General features: G+C 41.5%; 1 protein-coding gene across 4 annotated transcripts in view; it reads right to left on the minus strand.

The window, feature by feature from the left end:
* Positions 1 to 22,371, minus strand: part of SCUBE1 (signal peptide, CUB domain and EGF like domain containing 1) — a 295,072-nt gene that overhangs the window by 37,644 nt on the left and 235,057 nt on the right. For 3 of the 4 annotated variants that reach the window (XM_034783550.1, XM_034783551.1, XM_034783534.1), the window contains 6 exons: positions 21,272 to 21,388; positions 14,021 to 14,143; positions 8,950 to 9,069; positions 6,970 to 7,062; positions 4,921 to 5,037; positions 1,539 to 1,697 (listed from right to left, as the gene is read on the minus strand). In XM_034783550.1, the coding sequence (XP_034639441.1) occupies positions 1,539 to 1,697; positions 4,921 to 5,037; positions 6,970 to 7,062; positions 8,950 to 9,069; positions 14,021 to 14,143; positions 21,272 to 21,388 (729 nt within the window). The remainder of the gene's footprint in view (positions 1 to 1,538; positions 1,698 to 4,920; positions 5,038 to 6,969; positions 7,063 to 8,949; positions 9,070 to 14,020; positions 14,144 to 21,271; positions 21,389 to 22,371) is intronic. The other variant, XM_034783542.1, reaches the window with a different exon arrangement.

Consider the following 22,371-nt stretch of genomic DNA (forward strand, 5'->3'; position numbering starts at 1 on the left):
GGGAGCGGTTCCTCTACCCCCCCCGTTACGTCCTGCTCCCCCTCACCCTAGCTCACCTCTGCTCCATCTGCTCCACCTGCTCCCCTGAACACGCTGCTGCTCCACTTCTCCGCCCTCCCTCGCCTGAGAGGGAGGGGGGAGAAGTGGAGTGGTGGCGCGCCTGGGGGAGCAGGCGGAGCGGAGGTGAGCTAGGGTGGGAGGTCGTGGGGGGCTCGCAGGAAGCAATGGGGGGGGGGAAATGCGGCACGCCGGGGGAGGAGGCGGTGCTGGGGATTTGGGGAAGGGGTTTGGAAGGGTGGAGTTGGGGTGGGGCCGGGGCAGAGGGGCACGAAAAAGAAAGGGGAGGCGGCCAAAAATTTTTTTGCTTGGGGCAGCAAAAATCCTAGTGCCGGCCATGCCCTCTCCAAGGGTTGCAGCTGTCTGGAGGTGCCTGCCTTCCACACCTTCCTCATTCACACCTCATTCATTCAACAGGGCAATTAATTACGAAGTGGGGGGAAGATCTTATTCTACTTCTAGCAAAAAGAAATTTTTCTTTTACCTTAAATTATACTACCTTAGGGGCCCGCTATAACATATTACCAAGGTTCAACACTGTTGTTTCGGTGGGGTGGCGCTGGGGAAGGAGGGTTTGTTTCCGTGGGGCGGGCGGTGCTGGGGTGGGGTGGGGAGGGAGTTGGCGGTGCTCAGGGGCTTACGGCCCTCAGCTGTTTTCTTTGGAGTAATACGGCTCTCGCCGCTTTACAAGTTGTGCAGACCTGCCCTGCACTGTTATGGGTTGTGGCAGTGGCTATTGCTATGTAGATTCCTGGAGGTATTAGTAATTGTCCTCCAGAGTGTATTTCCAAGGGTTTAATCCAGTTCACTTCTAAAAGACTCAATTTGGAAATGTTATTCCATAGTTTGGAAATGTTATTCCATAGTTTAATAACACTCTTGAATATTGAAATATTTATGATAGTCAGTATAAATTTCGATTTGATTTTATATCCTAATGCTACCCCCCGGAGACCCCTAAACAATTCTGCCCCATCCTGAATCTTCTCCACATGCCAAAATGTAGGTATGTTGAAATGCATGATAAAACATGTTTGATTTTCAGACTGGCGTTCAGCAATCTATCTTCTAGGAGATGTCTTTGTGGCCGATGGTGTGAGACATCTCTTAAAAGGAAGCAGCAATGAGCCAATCCTGTATCAGTGAATGTATCTCTTATTAGTAGAGATGAGTCCAAATCAAATCCCAGGATCTAAATACCTCTGAATTCTGTAGAAGTTTGGCTCCAGATCTGATCTTTTGGCCCATCTGCAGCTATTAGCTGAATTTCATGCTGCATCCTAGTCATCCTGACAGCAGAACTTCCACTGAAGTCAATGGAAATTCTGAGTGGGGATGGGCTGTTCCATTATGGTTTGGGTAATGTGCTTTGTAGACGGGCCTGGTGAAACAGCAGCAGAGAGATACTGGCAATTGTCGACCACAATGAGGCACTGCTATATGATTTCCCCACAGAACTCCAGAAAAGATCTTCCACACACCTGAGACTTCCTCAGACTTCATCTCCACTTCGAATTCGGCAGTGATATGGGACACTTCTTTCGATGGTGACTTGCGGCCCCGACGTTTTTTCTTGGAGGAATCACACTTGAGGTTCACAAAAGTCACCTGGCAGTTGTCTGTACAAGGGAATTGACCTCCTTTGCATAACAGAAGTGACATGGAAGAGAAATCAAGTAGCAAAGTAGCAAGTGACAAGCTGGTGTGTGATATTTCAGCTGGGTTAACATTAATGCTCTGGCAGATTTTGTAACATTCCACATGCATTGTTAGACATACCCTTATTTGTGCAATTTTTGCAAGTGAGGGCAGGAAAAGAAGCCCATACAGCACAGACATAGAATGGCAATGCTTAGCTGTGTGTTGATACTGTTTGTGTCTTTAATAAAGATAATAAATATTTTCCACATACTATGTCTAAGGATATGGAAGCTCTTTTCAAACTTTAGTTAAAAGTCAATGTTTTACGCTTAGTTTATTGATGATTAAATTAAGTCAGAGTGTTCACTTGCATAATGTCACTTTACAAGAGAGAGGCAGAGCAAAGACCAAATTTAGAAGTATGGCTTCACACTTGTGTTCTAGCCACTAGGCAACATTTATATTGTGATAACCATTAGGCAACAACGTTTTTCAAAATTCCTTTGAGTGGAAGGCTATAAAACATATTTCAGAAGGTTGTAAGTTAGGTGTATATGGCCTAGGAAAATTGAAAAGGCTATTTAAAAACACAAAGCTATTGAGGAGGAAGGGAGTGTGATCTCAGTTAGGAGACAACTAGATAAGATTCATGTGCCCATACAGAGATTTCGGGGATATCCACCTAGCTTTTAATAACGGAGGGTACGTCTTCACTATGAAGCTAAACTGGTGCTGCTGCAATTGATACAGCAGCATCGATTTAGTGGGTCTGGTGAAGACATGCTAAATCGATGAGAGAGCGCTCTCCTGTCGATTTCTGAACTCCACCTTCCCAAGAAGAGTAAGGCAAGTTGGTAGGAGAGCATCTCCCATCGACACTGCGCGGTGTAGACACCGTGGTAAGTGGATCTAGCTTCGTCAACTTCAGTTATGTTATTCATGTAACTGAAGTAGCATAGCTTAGATCGATTTACAGTGATAGTGTAGACAAGGCCTCAGTGCCACAGTGGCCTTTCCAGTGCTGTAGTGCACAACTCTAAAAGTATTTCGTTTTGGGTATGGCATTATATTATATAATCTTATTGTGTAATCATACAATTGGTAGCATTCATTCAAGTCAGATGAAATTACAGATACAAGGCAAATAGCTAGCAAAGTATAAAGCAAATACAGCCAAGAAAAAACACTTACAATATGGACTGAAAAAGAATTTCTGTGACTTTCAAAATGGTTTTGATAGCCAAATGTTATAGAAAGAAAACAACCATGATGACAAGATAGCACTTTAAGCAATAGGATAATTATTTTACTGCTGCTTTGAAAATTAGAGAGAGGAGAATAGTTACATTGTAAGTTAAGATAAATGATGAAATTAAATGAAAAACAATCTTCAAATCCTATTATAATATTCTATTGTTTCCATTTAGTGTTCATGTATGATTTTTTTAAGATAAGGAAATTCCCAGACAAATCTATGTTAATAGGGAATTAAGATTCAGAGTACATATCAGTAATTTAGAGTAAAATACATTACTGGGATGTTGCAATTATACCCAAACTAAGCATTATAAACCCAGGAAATTCAGAATTAACATATTTGGACTTCTTTTAAATTTAACAGTATGGTATGGAAATACACAATTAGGGCACCCAAACAACCTTAACTCTGCCCTGCAGTGACACCAAGAGGAAAAAAGAAAAGAAAAAAACCTAACATATCTTTAAAAATAATTTGCCATAAACTACTCAGAGAGATCTACAAAAAACTCAAGCCAGAAGCCTGTAACTGATGTGCAGGTAAAGTCCCAGGTCTATCTATTGCAAAAGCATTCCAGACTAGGACCTCAATTGATAGGAATGGAAGGATATCTAGTTTGCGTAAGGCAAATGCCTCTGTTTTGACTTCACTTGACATCTCAGAGATATGCCATGGTATATGTAATTAAAAATGGTTAGATTTTTATCACTTAAAACCTCTCTTTTCTGTTCAACTTTGAAAGGGATGCTCAGGATGAACCTTTTCTGTGTTCCCAATAACAGCCTAGATTATTAAAGTGGAAACAAACAGTTTTCACAATCTACTTTCCATTTCACTGTTTATGTTGTTTATTTGCTTTTTGTCCTTCACTCTATTTGGGCACTCAGTCTAGAATGGTCAATCTCACTTTTGTATTTAGTCAGCTTCTCTTTCTTGATCCTATAAACACAATCAGATAACAATCCCACTCTACTGAGGCTGCAGTTACTAGAGGGGAATGTTTAAATTAAAAGAAAGAAAAACTTTAATTAAAGAATTCATGAAAACATGTATACTCATATCAAGATTTGTAAAAATCAAATGCTGGGACTTCATTTCTGATTTTGCTAAAATTAGAAATGATGTCTAACTCACTCCACTTTCTTGATCTTTTTTTGTAATACCATAGCCTAACGTTCCAGTATAAGGGAAGCAAACTGAAGACTGCATGGTATATTACAGTGATTCTCAAACTTTTGTACTGGTGACCCCTTTCACATAGCAAACCTCTGAGTGCGAATCTCCCCCCCCTCTTATAAGTTAAAAATACTTTTTAATATATTTAACACCATTATAAATGCAGATGCAAAGTGGGGTCCGGGATGTAGTCTGACAGCTCACGACCCCCCATGTAATAACCTCGCAACCCCTTGAGGGGTCCTGACCCCCAGTTTGAGAATCCCTGGTATATTAGATTTAGATTATAAGATTTCCTGCACAGCTGCTGTCTCTTCTGTTTAGGTACAGCCCCCAGCACAATGATACCCCAATCCTAGCATAATAAAATTAAATTAGTTATAATAATATGTCTTGCTATCATAAATTTTCTTTTAGAAATCTAATTCTAGGAAACAAAAACAAATTTAGCTGACATGGTGTCATTTCACTTCCCCTTGGCCAGTAGCTATCCATCTCATGGGAATTCTACCACTGACGATGCGAGAAATTTAGCAAGACCACCTGACTTCATGAGATTTCTGCCTTTGGGGGCCAATACCTGGCAAAAACAACTCTACGTTTTCAGCACTGTCAAATCTAAAACCTAGCCCAAATTCAGTTTGAATCTGAATCCTGGCCTGAACCTAATTAAGCTCCAAAACTGTAAACAATGATTTTCTCCATCTGCACAATAATCACAAGTTATCAAAACAAACTAAAAGAGCCATTGCTGACTCTCTGCTCACGTGTTATGAGAAATGACATACCTATAATAGCTTGCTTCCCAACGTCTTTAATCTTTTCTTTGCTGCGAGGCCGTAAATGGCATTTTGCATCTTTAATTTTAAAGCGAGCTTTCTGCTTGATCGGTGGGGCTAATGAATCTGTTGAAATAAAATTAAAAGTTGTAATTCTTAATGTAGTCTTAAAGGGCCCTGGCACCTATTTTTGAAACGAAGCTGTAGTCTCCTTGTAACATAAAGGAGAGACAGGACTCGATGAATCGATAACTCTTTATTTACCTTGTGTACATTCTATATGTGACTCTTGAATTAATTTCCGTAAGGCTACTTTTCCCACAAACAGATAAGAATAGTCTCAGGTCCACAGACTCTCATCAGCCAATGAGAGTTTGTTCAGTGAGTGTGATTATATCCTGATATTCAGCGTGTGGGCAGAGATCTGAAGAAACCAACGGAACTGGCATTCTTCCTTGTGAGCTTGCCTGTGCAGTCTTGTTGGTGTTTGGCTGCATTAATAAAATCAATTGCTGTAATTTTTCTAACTCTAGTCCTGACTGCCCAAATCACTAAGGATTTGTTTCCGATCTCATTACTCTAATGTAAAATTAAATAAACGGAGTTACACTGTTGACAGTTGAAAACTGTCCCTTGCCTGTATGGCAGAAAGAACTGCCTTTAACTACTTTACTGCAGTCTATGGCTCGCAAGCTCTATTCTCCCTCTTACAATCAAAACAAGTCTTTCAGCAGCAGCTGCTGATGTTAAGTTTGCAGGACTCTGCAAAAGTTGCTACACAACTCAGGATTGACTGTAAAATGTAACCGCTGCTTGCCTTTCTAGCAAAGATAACTGCCTTTGAACCACCTAATTGTAGCTGACAAGCCTCCTTCCCAGTCAGCACAGACTTCTTCTGATGAGAGCACTAACAGACAACACATTTCAAACCGACGCTAAGTCTCACACATGCTCAGCAGTGCGCCACCTGCTTTTCCTGTAGCATCACTTGTGCAGCTTATTGGTTATCTACTTTAAATGTCTAATTTACATTTTAAAGGGATATCAGGCTTACCCACCTCCCCTCTGACAGGCAGCTGAGTTTCATTGTTCTGCTTATCCACACCCCACCATCAACTAAGCTCATACCCTAACACCTCCCAATATACATTACGTATATATAAAATATTTATTTATAAAACTGGAAAATACAACCAGAAGATTAATCAACTCTCCATTCAAGGAAAATCGGCCGTGAAATATCTAGAGTCCTGAAAACTTAACACCAGCAGATGCTTATAGTTAGTTGTCCAATGCTTCCCATTCTAACGTCCTGTTTTCAGTCGCTTACAACTTAGCTGAACTTTAAACACTGGGGCTGAAGTTTTTGATGTGGGATGTCTGCTTCAGGGTGGCTTATTTTAAAAAGTTTTAGCAAAAATAGTTCAGCCATTTTGGAGGACAAGATTAGGGAAAAATATAATGTTTGCCCGTGTTAAACAAAATTCTTACAGCCATTTTGTTGAGAAGCTCTGGCACCTCCATGCTCTGGAGCTAGGTTTTAAAATTTAGTGTGAGGGTGGGGGGAAACCCTGGTGTCAAGAGTGTGTCTTTTATTCCCTTGTGAAAATTTGCCCAAATTTGGCCACGTTACAAAATGAAGTTTGCACATGCTCAGTTAGAGACCTGTTAGAATTTGGCAGCTAAATTCTCAAAAATTCCATCCTCACTGAACATGGTCCAGCCCCTCAAAACTCCTATATGTCGACTGGACTGTACATGTGCCATACCCCCGCACCGGCTGAACATATTCCTGCCCAGATTCACTGGAAACAATAGTATGTGATCATGTAGCTAAAGATGGGAATCCTAATGAATATTCATAAGGGAGCCTTAGGGCTTGCACAAACAACCTTAATTCGGGCATTTCCTAACTTCTGAGTGCTCAACTTTCAACCCTAACATTCTTTTAAAATACTTTTTTTGGATGCTATTTATATATTAGATATCTATCAATATCTATTTATATTTAGATATATCAAAACACATGTGCACACACGCAAATTGTGTAGTACATACCTGCACAACTGGGAAGTGTTGTGTTGCGTTTCTGTTGGGCTTTGCCTTGCTGGACTGGAACTCCACAGCTCAGTGTGTAACTATTCTCTGAATCTGAACAGAAATGAAAAAGTGGATGCAGAGTGAGGCATATACAAACAATCCTTTCTGACACATTCCTCTCAATCTTCACTAATCAGCACGAACACACAATTTTTGAATAATCACATCAGTTATCTACTTTGTGTGTCTAATTAACATTTGGAAGGGTTGAATGGACACAGGGGCTTGGGTTTGCCAAAGTCTACTTGTTTCCAATTGTTGACTACAGGGCCGGCTCTAGGCACCAGCAAACCAACCATGTGCTTGGGGCGGCACAACTCTATAGAGGCAGCATGGCGGCATTCCCGGGGCGGCACTTCACTCTCGGAGGTTTTCTTCTTTTTTTTTTTGCTTAAAGCGGCAAAAATACTAGAGCCGTCCCTGGTTGACTACAAACTTTATGTTCTTCCATCACTAGAATTCCACATCTTATACACAAGGGGGGATGCTAACCATGAATTATTTAAGGGCAATGATCAGCAAATACTTTATTGTGTTTGTACCACACAGTCAATGGGCTTTGATAATTTCACTTAATTCACAAATACATTACATGCTTTACTGAGTAATTCTAATTTCAGCATTTTGACGGAATTTTTAAAAGAAAAATATAAAACACCTAGGGCCATAATAGGGCTTACTCACTGCATGGTCAAAATTGTGCATTTGTGTGTGCAAATTAGGTACAGAGTTTCACTTATCTCTGCTAGACTGATAATAAAACTAGAATCTCCGCACAGCATTTAACAGCACCAAAAGCAAATACAAAAGGACCATATTGTATATAAATCTCCGAAGGGGAGAGAGAAGATATAGAAACAGTTAATATTAAATTAAAAAAAAAAAAAAACTAAGTAGAGAACAGGAACCTGTAGTAAGTGATACAGCAAAAAAGGATGAGGTAACTGGCAGTGCATGTATAATTGAGACCCAGACAGACTAGTTTTGTAATAGTTGATTCTAGCGTCATAGTTAATGTAGCAAATAACACAGCTGAGGATTGGTTTGTTGCCATGCAGTTTATTTTCAGTCTCAAGTGTAGGAAGTCTTCTGCCACAAAACTAGATCTGATAGAGAATGTCCATTTGTTATGTGTGTCTTAGGATAAAGTTAAAATGAGGTAATTGCTCTGTTCAGCTCATCCCATTGCTCTGCCAAGTCCCTGTGTGAGCGATGAAGTTCTTTGTGTTGTGGCCGTGGAGCTGAAGTTGTTCATTATGACTTGCAATACCCTAATTAGTCTGGAACCTGCCTGAGGCCTCCTTTATCTCCATGCCGTATTGCCACTGTTGGGCTGCTGGCAGGGTGTGTGCATGAGGGCCCCTTTCTTTGGAATTCACTCCCCACCCTTGTCCAACTACCCAACTAGGCTGACTTGCAGGATATAATGTACAGTCCATCTTTCTAAGCAGATATTTGGGGAGGGCTGAGGTGGCTCTATTGCTATAGTGAAGAGCTGGCTGGAATTAGCTGAAATTAATGATTTCATTTCTTCAAGTTTCTGGAATTTGCTGAATTGATACTTTAATTTAGTCAAGTTTCTCTTTAGCATTGTATCCTAGATAACGCATTAGTCCTTCACAGCCTTTCACTATTTTTTAGTACGTCTTTTATTGTTTTCTCAAATGTCACCTATTTTTAATTACGTAGGGCCCAACCCTGCAATGAGAGATGGGGGTGATTAGCAAGTCACAGGATCAGGCTCTTATAGTGTGCTGTAACAGTGTTTAATGAGCATTTGCACATGTACTTTAATCTACAAGTAATATCCCCCCCCCCCGTATTTGTTCATAATAAAAACTTAATGAAAGCGTTATGAATACAATTAAAAAAAAACACAAACAAAACAAGGTCACCTTATGTACAGACGTCGATATGAAAATGCAACGTTGTACCCACCTGGAACAAACAGGGTATTGGAAGGGCATGACAAAAAGCAGCTCTCTAGTCCTCCTGATTTACTACAGACAAGTTGCGCTTTAGGAGCTGGTTTGGCATTTGGGAGGCATTTCACCATCTCTGAGGAAGAAGAAATAAAAAAATCAACCTGGGCAGCCTGGCAGCCATGACAGGCTGCTCCCTGACAACAGTGAACCACAGTATTACTAGCAGAGATAGGCATGAACAATAATCCATGTCCAAGCATCCCTAAGCTTTGTGTATGTGGGGGGAGAATACCTGGCATTTGAACTTGGATCTGGACTTAATGTTTGCACCTGGCTCATATCTTTATAATAAGCCGAGCCCAAAATCTGCATCAGAAAATCCCCCAATACTGGAATGCTCCAAATCCAGATCTAGATTTTGAAGCTCAGATGCACTGCTAGTTAGAGAAATTCAGTGCAAAATCTAGTCTCAGAAGTTGGCGGTAATAGTAGTCATATGAGATCCCTTGCCTTTTTTTCAGTAATATTACCCTATTCATGGTGTACCATGGGACCCACTGCAACAACAAACACGGGAGTCACTCTCACTAAAACTTGTTTATTGACATTCTTGACAGAGTAGTGTTTCCCATCTCCAGCACTCACTGACTATGCTCCCAGCACCTCTTTCTTTTTAATTCCTGCTCCACCCTCAACTTCCTCATCTTGGAATAGAAAACTTCCAAAGAGAGCTGAGATGCTTCAGGAAGTGCTAGGGATGAGTCAAGCCAGGGGTATTCTTTCCTCTGAACCAATGCCCCAGCACAATGCTTTGAAGAGACACTGCTTCAGAAGGGGACGTCTTTCAGATGACACCCAATAGAAGTTCTGACCACTTTGTATCAGTGTGTAAGTACCCCTGGCATGTGCCTTTAGAGAAGTGTAACTCTTGTATCCTGGAAGCATGCCAATAAATTCCTACCTAAATCCCCTCTCCCCCCACACAGTTTCTTTACAGGAGAAAGGCAGAGTCTTCTGTAGCATTTAGTTTAATAAGTGCTAATTAAAGTTTCATTTGGATAAGGTATTCCTCATTTCCCGTCCTGAACTATTATGCAATTTTACTGTGAGCTGTTGAACAATTTCTGGGATTCAGTGCAGAAGTGACTGCATGTCAGTAATGGATTAAGCGATCCCAATAAAGGACTTAAATTGAAATTCCTTGAGATGCAAGGAACTATTTTAAACAGAAATCATTATTATAATCATAAATTACTGTTATGTGCATTTCTCAGCTGTAGCCACTAGGTGTCATCAGAGTAGCAGCCGTGTTAGTCTGTATCCGCAAAAAGAACAGGAGTACTTATAGGATGCATATAGAAGAAGTGGGCTGTAGTCCACGAAAGCTTATGCTCTAATAAATTTGTTAGTCTCTAAGGTGCCACAAGTACTCCTGTTCTTTTTTTAGGTGTCATCAGTATCCACACCAATGCTATGATACCTAAACACTTTTCTTTTGCTCTTTTATAACTTCCTTTTTTATATTTTGTTTGAACTAAGGAGTTGAAGGGTTGTTAGGCCCTTCTTCAAGCAGATACTAAAGGGTAAATTGGGTTTTCAAAACTACATCCAGTTTCTGTATGGCTAATCCTGCTTAAAACCTATACAAAATCAGCAGAGACATACATGGGTATGTGCACACTGCCATCAGAGGGATGTTTGTGGCATGGGTTGTCATACCCATACTAACATGGCTAAAAATAGCAGCAAAGATACAGCAGCACCAATTCTGATGCAGGCTAGCAATGTATGTACCCACAGGATCCCTGGTGGGATTGCACCACTAGCTCTGAAGCCCATGCTGCTGCATCTTCACTACTATTTCAACCGTGCTACCTAGAATAAAGTTAGCACAGGTATGTCAACCCGTATCAATGTAGCACTTGGCACTGTAGACATACCCTATGTCTCTGAGGCCACTTTCTCCTGATAGTTTCCTGACACACCTCATTAGACGGTTCTTGCTTTATAAGATCCCATTGGCGGAACCCTGCTTTCCTTCCTGCTGGGCTCCAACACTGCAACTATACTGCTTTGTATACAGCAGTGATTGGGAGTTTAGAACTGCAGCATCAAAAGCCAATGGAATGACAGCCATGCCAGTCTGGGATCCACCCGTGACAGTCTGCCAGGTTCAAAAGTTTGGGTGGAACTAAGCAGGGCCAAGATAAAATAGACCAATTAAAATAGATTAGGTGAACAATCTTGGCTGGCTTGTGCTGAGTAAAATGGGAGCACGGATTAGAGCAAGGGTACTGGGACAGAATCCGGATATTTACATTATATTCCCGGCTTCCCTGATCTATTGTATAAATGTGCAGGGCCGCCCAGAGGATTCAGGGGGCCTGGGGTCTTTGGCGGCGGGGCTCCTTCCGCTCTGGGTCTTCAGGGCACTTCGGCGGTGGGTCCCGGAGCGAGTGAAGGACCCGCTGCCGAATTGCCACCAAAGACCCAGAGCAGAAGAAGCCCTCGCTGCCGAAGACCCGGAGCGGAAGAAGCTCTGAGTCTTCAGCAGTGGGTCCTTCACTCCCTCCGGGTGTGTTCGGCAGCACTGAAGGACCTGCTGCCGAAGACCCACCGAAAACTCTCGTGGGGGCCCCTGAAAAGTCTTGTGGGGGCCCCTGTGGGGCCCGGGACCTGGGGCAAATTGCCCCACTTGCCCCCCACTGGGTGGCCCTGTAAATGTGTGCAAGTCCCTTCAACCTCTCTTGATTTCTGAATCTGGAATAAGGGAATAATCATACTTATCTCTCTCAGAGGACTGTTTTGATGCTTAATTGAGTAAAGTTTGTAAAACACTGAGATCTTTGGACTGAGAAGATTACTGTATAGAAGTACAAACTGTTACTATTGAGCAAAAGAGGATTCTGTAGCTTGAATGTTCATGAGTTACTTAGCATTCACTATCATTAGATCTTCTCATCCTCCATCTCCTGATACTCTCATATTCTCATGTTGTAACAGTAGTTTATAACATAGTTTTCTCCAGACTATGCTGATAAAAAACAAGATCAGCAGAAAGATTATGTTCACTGTAATCCTTGTTAGAAATATAGGGGAGAAATCTTTGTCCGTCAAATAATAATGGACAACATCAGTCGAGAAAGATGTTTTATTTTCAGTCTTTCAACAAGGTATTACAGTGAATGAAGAAAAATGTATGACTATGAAAATACTCTTAACAGAGCCTTTTATTGTGGGATCAATTTTTTTTAATAGAATGAGGGGGAATACAATGCAATACGTTATTGGTGTAATTATATACTAGATCTCAAAAGGTTATCATTCCTGTTGTTAGTTTATGGCTCATTTCAGAGGACTAGTTTGTACACTGGCAGGGCGACAATCTAGATGGTCTAGAAAGAATTTTCCACCTCTAGTTCCTATAACAATACTTAGCTCATATATAGCACTTTTCTTCCATAGATCAGAAAGAACTTTACAAAGAAAAGTGTGGAAATTGAGGCACAGAATGGCACAGTGACTTGGCTGTGATAACAGAGAAATCCAGGGGCAGAGCTGGAAACAGAACACAATCCCCTCATTTCCAGCCCAGTGTTTTATCCACTTCACCAAACTGCCTTCCCTATATAGATGGGTAGATTCTATTAAGTAAACTTCCTTATCTATTGTTCTATCTGGCTATCAATACATGCTTGGCAATTACATTAATTCCTAGCAGTTTTAAATCTAAACACAGGTTTAGGTTAAATGATTTCTAAAATGTCAGCACCATCATTTAAAAAAATATAATTCATATGAAATTGGCAGAAGTGGGCAGATGACGTCTGTTTTGTATGATAGGGAAATATTGTGGAATGTCAACATGACTTCACTTTGTTATTCTTCAACATTTTTATTAGCTATCCATCTCTGTGCCTTTTCCTTAGGCATTTCCTGTCTTACAAGGCCGTTGAGTCACTGTACTTGAAGCATGGTGGCATTTCATGCATCAGCTATTGAACTCATATTACGCTTTATTTTAGCCAAAAGGCCAAGGAGCAGTCAGACAGCTAGGAAGAATCTCTGTTTTCAGAGGTTTCTAGGCTGGCCTTAAAGATCCACTCTGGAATGGAAGTGGGAAGACAAGATCTAAGTGCAGGAGTGATGTTTGGCCATATCCTGCAAACATGAAGGCATGGGAGTGGTCTCGTAGGGAGATTACTCAGATAAAGTTACACACAGGCCTAAGTATTTGTAGTTGTGCCTTGTTGTGTATGTAAATTCTTCTCCTCACAAAGTCTGCTCTGTTATTTGAAATAATAATAAAAAGTATAACAAAAGGCCCCAAAGGCCAGGCCAGTGTCTCTATGGCTTGTGCCCTCAGGCATTCACGGTCAACCTTTTCTTGGAGAGACTTCCCCCTGGGGACAAGAGGAAGTTCAGGCTATGCGTCCATTCCATCATTGACCTCTGCCAATTAATGCTTATTAGTGTTAGTGGTGGTTGCCATTTTTGTGATGTGGACATGTCCTTTAGAAACTGATAGGACACCATCAATTGATATCACACCACAGAGCCTTAAATAAAAACAACTTTGAGGGTTACAATGTGCTGCTGTTTTAAACTCATGGCAGACCCTGTGGTCCTCACTAGTCCAGAACACTGACTAGAGTAAGTGGGTGTTTTGCCTGAATGAGGAGTGCAGGATCAGGCCCCAAACACAGCTATCAGAAGGTGCTCAGGTAAAAAGAGTTTTACCATTGTTAATGATAGGTTAACCTAACGCCACACCCACCCACTTCAGAAATATGTAAATCAAATGAAAATATGTTTCAGAGATAGTGCCAGAAAACATCGTCCCAGCACAGCAGCTTCTGCTGTGTTTAAAATTAGACCCATAATGCTGCAAAGCACAAGAAAAAGACGTGGATGTGGCTGTAATAGAAGTTTACCATGGAGTACCTGACTACACACACTGAGTGTCACAGACTCCAATGTGGTCCATCAAAAATAGGTTTCTATTTCTGACCTTTCCAAGTTACTGTACCAAGTGGAAAAATAGGTATGACGCAATCACATGGAAGTAAAAGTTACTCACTTACCAACACAGTCCTTTTTATTCCAGTGTAGCTTCTTTCCAGGTGGACAGACGCATTCATAGCTCCCCATTGTATTAATGCACCCATAGTCGCAGCTACCGTTGTTGATGCTACATTCATCAACATCTGAAAATATATTTCAACAGGTCAATATAGTATTATACACTATGTAATACACACACATAGATTGTGTACTAAAAACATACTGTGCTTAAGCCCGTACATCTCTATTATACATGTCATATAGAGAATTCATATAATAATGATATATAAATATGTATAATGCAGACTGCAAAACATTTTAATGCACAGAATATCTGAGTATCCTTATACAGACACTCACACAGTCCCTAATCCTGCAAAGACTTATTCACGTGCTTAAATTTACTTACTATAACTGGCCACACTAAAATTCATGGAATTACTCACAATACATATAAGCAGCTGTATAACTCACTGCAGGATTGGAACCATAATACATATTGTACTATACTGACAACTTCAAAGCAGTACATCTCTGTGAGATTAAATCATTTTGACTTATCAGAAAGATACATTATTCATAATGTAAGTTGTATAATAGAGAGGAACAGAACATATGTTTTAAAAGATGGATTATGATTAAGGGAGAAAATACATATTTGATGGGAATGGGTATATTAAGCATAATTTGTTTAGTCTACTACTCAGATGGAACTAATGAAAAGAAGGAGTCTTGTTATAGCCAGGCAAAGCAATTACCAAAAATATGTCAACTGATATTCCAGTTAAAGGCTTTAAAGTTTAGAAATATTTGTTCTGAATTAAGCATTACTTGTTTAATTTACTCAATCAGCATTTATGTAAGATTTCATTTATATCCTGGAATAATACACAGTAAAAATATTCAGTGCTGTTACAGCCATTGCCTGTATGAGCTTGAAAAGAGACCCAGCTTTGAAATTAATTCAGGGATCATAACTTATGGTTGTTCCGAGACAGAAAAGTAAGTTTGGTTTTGGCCAGTATAAACCCATTATTCTGCAGACATAAAGTAGTTAACAGTATGTTCAGTGCTGTGTTGCCTACTCTCCTGATTTTATTGCGAGTCTTGTGCTATCAGGTGTTTTTCTTCAAGCCCCAGATGTTGGAATCAAGAGACTGCATGAAAATCTTAGCTTTCATATTTTTTAAAGAGTAAAGTTTCTAACTTTCATGGTTGTAAAGAAAAGCTGGGAAATATGAAGCAACTATACCGTAGAGGCTCAGAAAAAAACCAACCCTGTCTGGATGAAAGATCAGGAGATTTTTCTAAATTAATAATTTCATGATTTTGTAGGGCCTGATTTAAGATTTTTGAATGCTTGGGGTTGGCAATACTAAAAAGTGAAATGCCAGCTCCCTGGCTCCCTCCCTGCCTGGAAGGCTCTTGTCAGTTTCACTTTTTGCCAGTAAAACTGAGAAAAGCTTTCGTGGAGGGCCATGGAGGCTGAACACCCTGACTCTCTGCTTCTTCCCAGCTTCAGGAGCTGGAGGGGCAGAGAGATCTGGAGTGATCTGACTCACCCACGAGGCACTGGCTCTCTGCCTTTCTGGCCCTGGAACTGGGGGAAGGGGTGGATGAGGGGCTAGGGATCCCAGTTCTCTGCATCTCCAGACTGGAACAGGAAGGTTCTTGTCAATTTCACAAAGGAATTTGACAAGATCCTTTCAGGCCAGAAGCTGGGAAGTTGAAAAATTCTGTTTTGGTTCTCCTGAAGTGGAATTTCTCTCAAAACCCTTCTAATGAAAAATTCAGGACGAATATTTTTCAAAAACATGTTTTTTTTTTTGGTAGGAAAGGATTTTTATTTTCTGGACAGCTCTAAAAAAAATGCCTGGTTTCAAAGGTGCTGGATACTTGTAGCTTTTGTGGACTTCTATAGGCCTACTTGCATGAGTAATTACATATTTTGAGGAGGGTTTGCACAGTCAGGCACTGTCAGACTAAGGGCTATGAAAAATATATACTTTAAGTACAGATGGCCTTTATTGTAACATATGCTTGTAGCAGAGCTCCAGTGAGAGCAATAAGGGTTGTGCATGCAGCAAGAAGGGAGGAGGGATAGCTCAGTGGTTTGAGCATTGGCCTGCTAAACCCAGGGTTGTGAGTTCTCTCATTGAGGGGGCCATTTAGGGAACTGGGGTAAAAATCTGTCTGGGGATTGGCCCTGCTTTGAGCAGGGGGGTGGACTAAATGACCTCCTGAGGTCCCTTCCAACCCTAATATTCTATGCTATGGCCCATAATACAGGCACTCCCTTTCATTATTAGATACTACTAGAGAGAGAAAATAAGACTGAACTAATTTGGAACAAATAGAATCCTGCCAATTCCCTGCCTTAGATAATACAAATTAAAAAGTTTATTAAGAACCAAACTTGAATTAAACCTTTTTGAGGGTTCTGAAATACTTCCCCCCAGTTGTCTGAACTTTGATTTCTGCTCTGTGCCATATGGACGATACCCACCACCATGATTTATTTATTCTATCATAAACATCCTTCTCCAGGAACAGATTAAAACTAATGACATAGGTCTGAGCTGCAAAGGTCAGCTTCAGATCTAAGCTTCTGGTTCTGCCCATTATGGAAATAAGGCCAGCAATGATATTTGGATCTGAATTCAGTCTTGCCCAAAGTTTATTGGGTATTTGGATCTAGGTTTGGGTCATGACTCATCTCTTATTAAAAAACAAATGGGGCCTCTTTCATCCAAAACTTTGGAGTCTCCAAAAAATAAGCATCTCCCCTTGACTCCCTAACTGGCATAGATCCTCACAGCCCTCAAATCTGATTTTGCTTCTACAATTCCTCTCAAGTGGACTCTTCTTCCCAGTTCCTCCACCCAGATGAACTCTTTGTACTTCTCTCACCCAGTTCCTGGATATTTTTGCGATCTCATTAATTCACTGCATGCACATGCTTTCTCCTCCTAGAGAAGTAGGACATGGATATCATAAGTGGAGGTCTCCGTTTAACCCCCCAAAAACTGGGGAATTCAGAATTCAGACAAAAACAATGGGTCAAATTCTGCCTCAGTTACTCCTGTATATATCAGCTTCAAACTGAGTTGTATGTTCATTTAATCAACATCAGAATTTAACCCAATATCTTTGGTTTGCCCCATTATCCCTTAGCACTGACAGACCTTGCTAGTAATATGTGGGGGAAAATCTTACATACAGTATTCATATACATCAGAATGGTGAACTCTTAGAGCCAGATTCTGCTCTCAGTAACTCCACTGAACTAAATGCACTTATTCTGGTTTTACGCTGATCAGCATGTGACTGAGAACAGAATCTGGCTCTGAACACTTTGCTTTTGTGGGTTTAAAATTAGACCTTTAAGATTATCTGAATATACTTTTGTTTATAGCTTAATATACATTTTACTCAGATTATACTTCGCATAAATTCAGGGTACTCTGGCAAAAACACCAAACTCTACTTTTACCAAACAAAACTTATTAGTTTTAAAGTAAAAAGAATAAATGGAAAATTCCTTTTGAACCTCAGTCTTTTCTAACTTTAATTTAGATTTAAGGCTGTAGGATGGAACGAATGGACTCTCATATATTGTGTGTTTACACTGTATTTTTATAATGCTGATCTGATTAGTTAAAAGCATTGTTCAGACTAAATACACTTAACATGTTCCACAAGAAAAACTATTGTTTTCCTTTGACCAGTATTTTTAAATGTTCAGGTAGGAGACCATAGAAATGCCTCAGAGAGTATGTCTGTGTTGCAATTAAAAACCCACAGCTGGCTTGTGCCAGCCGACTTGGGCTCACGGGGCTTGGGCTGTGGGGCTGTTTAATTGCAGCGTAGACTTCTGGGCTTGGGCAGGAGCCCAGCTCTAGGACCCTGTGAAGTGGGAGGGTCCCAGAGCTCAGGCTCCAGCCCAAGCTGGAAAATCTACACTGCAATTAAACATCCCCGCAGCCAGAGACCCATGAGCCCAAGTTGGCTGGCACAAGTCAGCTGCGGGTGTCTAACTGCAGTGTAGACATACCCTCAGAGTGATAGCCAGTGTCGTGGCAAAAGGTTGTGTACTGTGATACAGCTGCTGCGCAGTGGACTTAAATTCAATAGTGGGCATGACATTCTCCGTTCCTGACCATGCTGAGGTTGTGCCTATAGCGAAGTTTATACAGCACATGCGATGTGAGGAAAAATGGCCACACGACTATGCTGTCAAAACACCTTGTCACATGATTTGCCAAACACCACTAGATATTCCATACCCTGATCCAAATTACCAGCAGTTATGTATTAGGTGTGAGAGATAGGTGTGTTTCATTAAGCATGGGACTGGGAATGAGTACACCTGATTTCTAGTCCTGACTCAACAAACCTTTAGCATGTCACACAAGCTATATGCCTCAGTTTCCCCATTTATAAAATGGGGATTCTAACTGGAAGAGTAAAAGTAGCAAAGAGTCCTGTGGCACCTTATAGACTAACAGATGTATAGGAGCATGAGCTTTCGTGGGTGAATACCCACTTCTTCGGATGCAGCATCTGAAGAAGTGGGTATTCACCCACGAAAGCTCAGGCTCCAATACGTCTATTAGTCTATAAGGTGCCATAGGACTCTTTGCTGCTTTTACAGATCCAGACTAACACGGCTACCCCTCTGATACTTAACTGGAAGAGGAGGATTAAGTAGATAATGTACATAAAATGCTTTGAATGTGGACAATATTTTCTAAGTGCTATGCATTAATAGCTGGGGGCAAAGGGCCAGATTTAAATTAACCAACTAATTAAGACTATATTGAAGGTAGGCTGATATAAATTATGTGTTTTTATTTATTTAAAAGCAACAGAACTATTATATGTAATTATGTAGGTAAGAATACCATCCCTCTTCTATACCTTTGTATGTTGCTTGTCAGCTGAGGTCCTGATCCTGCAAATACATGCATGATTCCCATCACAGGTTAAGAAGGGTTAAAGGCCAGTGAGTCATAGTTATTACATCTGTGCTGCAATTAATTAGTTGCTTTTCAGCCAACAAGGGCAGGACTAAGACAGGTCAGGTGACACTTGGGCCTTATAAAAGGCAGAGAGAGTTCACAGGGATGAGAAAGGCTCCTGTGAAGGGTCTAGAACTAGCTTTGCAGGAGTCCAGAAAGACTCATTCTGAGGGAGCCAGTGCTTAATACTGGAGCAGGGGAGAAGACTCAATAGTAAGCCCAGAAAGGGGCGTGGGAACAGAATGCAGAAGAAGGGCTGATCTGCAGGGACTTTGGATGTAAGGTAGACTTTTATGTTACACAGAACTAGATGCTTCTCAGCTGGAGGGCTGTGTCATCCACAAAGTCAAATGGTCTTCAGGGGCTGGCTAGGGTGAGGACCCCTGCCTGAAGAAGCTCCGATGATAGAGGACACTGACAGCAGTGAACATAATTGCTTACAGCAACTTTACCATTGTGGAAGCTATCTGACATGTTGTTATAGCTATGCTGGTCCCAGGATATTAGAGAGACAACGCACAGGCGTAGTTTGCCTGCTATATTTCAGGGGGAGGGGGGCAAAGTGCGCATGCACACTCACGCACACATGTGTATGCTGAAGGCAGTTCCCTTGGCTCATTGGTTCTCTCTCCCCGCCTGCAGGGGGGAACAGGTCGGCTTAACAGGGGAGCCTGAGCTGCTGCTGGTGGCCACTGCGGCACCGGCTCTGCAGCGATGTCACTGCTCTGGTGCTGCTGCAGCTGCCTCCTTGCTGGGGCTGTGGATGTTGCTACTGCCGAGAGAGGACGCCACATGCAGGGCTCCTGCTTCCCTCTGCCCATTCCCGTAGCCCCTTTCTTTCCCATCCCATCCCCCTTCCTGTCCCCACTGTCCCCTGACCCATCCCACTGTCTACCCCTTTTCCCCCAGCCCTTATATTGCGCCGCCCTCCCCCCCTCCGGCAGGCACTCACCGTTGTACAGGAAACAGGCAGGCACTAGGACTCAGGAGGTGGTGTCCAGCTGCCGAGGCAGCATCCCGGAGCGCAGGGGAAAAGCTGCCCCATCCTGCTCCCCACGAGCCAAAACGTGCTGGGGCAGGGGGAGAGGTGCAGTGTGGGAATGATAGAGCCCCCCCTCCGAGGCAGGCTGAGCAAAGCAAGCCCTGAAGGGCAGCTTGGTGCTCACAGAAATGGGGCAGGGAAAATGGCACATGACCCCCTGTGACACACCCCCACACCTTGCCTCTGTGTGTGGGGGCAATATCCCCCCACATCCCCACCAAACTGGGCCCATGGAGACAAGGTGGGTGAGGTAATATTTTTTACTGGACTAATTTCTGTTGTGAAAGAGACAAGCTTTCAAGCTACACAGAGAAGACTTGAAGAAGAGCTCTGTGTAAACTCTAAAGCAGGGGTCGGCAACCTTTCAGAAGTGATGTGCCGAGTCTTCATTTATTCACTTTAATTTAAGGTTTCGCATGCCAGTAATACAGTTTAACGTTTTTAGAAGGTCTCTTTCTATAAGTCTATATTATATAACTAAACTATTGTTGTATGTAAAGTAAATAAGGTTTTTAAAATGTTTAAGAAGCTTCATTTAAAATTAAATTAAAATGCAGAGCCCCCCGGACTGGTGGCCAGGACCCGGGCAGTGTGAGTGCCACTGAAAATCAGCTCGCATGTCGCCTTTGGCACGCGTGCCATAGGTTGCCTACCCCTGCTCTAAAGCTCATCTCTTTCACCAACAGAAGCTGGTCCAATAAAAGATATCATCTAACCCACCTTGTCTCTTTCACGTGGAAGTTAGTCATGTGTGCAAATGGTTGCAGGGCAGGGCTTTCGGCTGCAAGTTCTTCAGGGAGGGGACGATGTTTTCCTGTGTGCTTGCACAATGCGGCACACAATGGTGTCACAGTCCTGCACTGTGATCCTAGAGGGAAGACTGTGGTGTCCATGTGGAGGTTCATTGACGTTAGTGAGTGAGGTTCCATGGAGATGAAGCAGTCAGCTTGCATGGAAAATGATGGAGGATCATGGTCTAAATTGGGACCTTTGGATGCTACAGCAACAGAAATGATGGATGGTCATTTTTCCTGTTACTCTTCTCCCAGGAATATCTAGGCAGATTTGAGGCTCCATATTTTTGGTCCTACCTGGCTAGGTTTATTTAGCTTTAATCTGATGTCTACAGTCTTAGCAAGGCAAATATCTTTGGCTCAGTAGATGGTTACACAAAACAAAAATAAATACATTAAAATCAGTCTCCAAACCTCCACAGTGTGTCATGCCGTACAAGGTGTAGCCTTTGTGACAGAGACATTCGAAACTTCCTGGGTAGTTGATGCAGGTATGGTCACAAGTCCTTTCGAATGAGCACTCATCTATATCTGAATTCAGAGCAAATATTTTTAAAAAGTCAGAATGCAGTTATTCCAGATGGGCGGAATTTAATTCTCTCAGTCACAGCATCAACGTTATTAATAATGGCCTGAGGCATTACAAAGTAAGATCTGAATCAAATTATAAGCTTAGTTTTCCTACAGTTTTAGAAAGAGAGGATTCAAGTACAGGGAGGAAGGAAGGAAAGAACTTGGTAGAATAAAGCAGTATGTCTGCGATATACATTTTTTCCCACTAGGTGACACCATTTAACCTCTGATAGCATATCAAACCTCACAAACATGAAATGCATATTCAGATTGTTTCTTCCATTCTTAATTCTTATGAGGGTAATTAAGAGCACTGCATGACATTTCTGCTCCATCACAGGGCACACAACAATCAATAAGGAGCACTACCCATGATTTTTTTTTAAACAATGCCGAACTGAGCAAAATAAAGATACACTGAATAGAAAGTACCACAGAAAAGACATTATGTTATAGACGTTTTAAACAGCAACATATGCAGGATGGCAGCAAGTTTTAGACAGTGAATTTCTGCAGCAAATCTATCACCTGGAGTCCTGTTTTTTTCCTAAAATCCTGTTTAGAGGAATTCCTTAGGAATGTTTTTTAAGTTAAAAGGTCAGTTCAAACAAGCACATTTTATTAAAGGTTTTAATTTAAATGAAAGAAAAATAGCATTCCTCCAATGTGTTGAAACATATAGGAATTGGGTGGTGTCTTTTAAATAGTTTGTGAGCCCGCTGGTGGTCTCTTGGTGTTCTGTGTTTTAGAGCCCAGACAGAGCAGCAGTGCACATATGTTACTAGGCCTTGTAGGTTGTGTCTATTTAGGAAACAGTAAACACCCAAGAATATTAGTGAGCTCAAAAACTGTTATGGGGATACTACCCAATGCCTATGTACTACAAATGTTTATATATTTTGATATGTAATGGACAGTTGCTAACACTCATTCAAGGCTTA

The sequence above is a fragment of the Trachemys scripta genome, chromosome 1 (assembly GCF_013100865.1).
Source record: "Trachemys scripta elegans isolate TJP31775 chromosome 1, CAS_Tse_1.0, whole genome shotgun sequence".
NCBI lineage: Eukaryota > Metazoa > Chordata > Testudines > Emydidae > Trachemys > Trachemys scripta.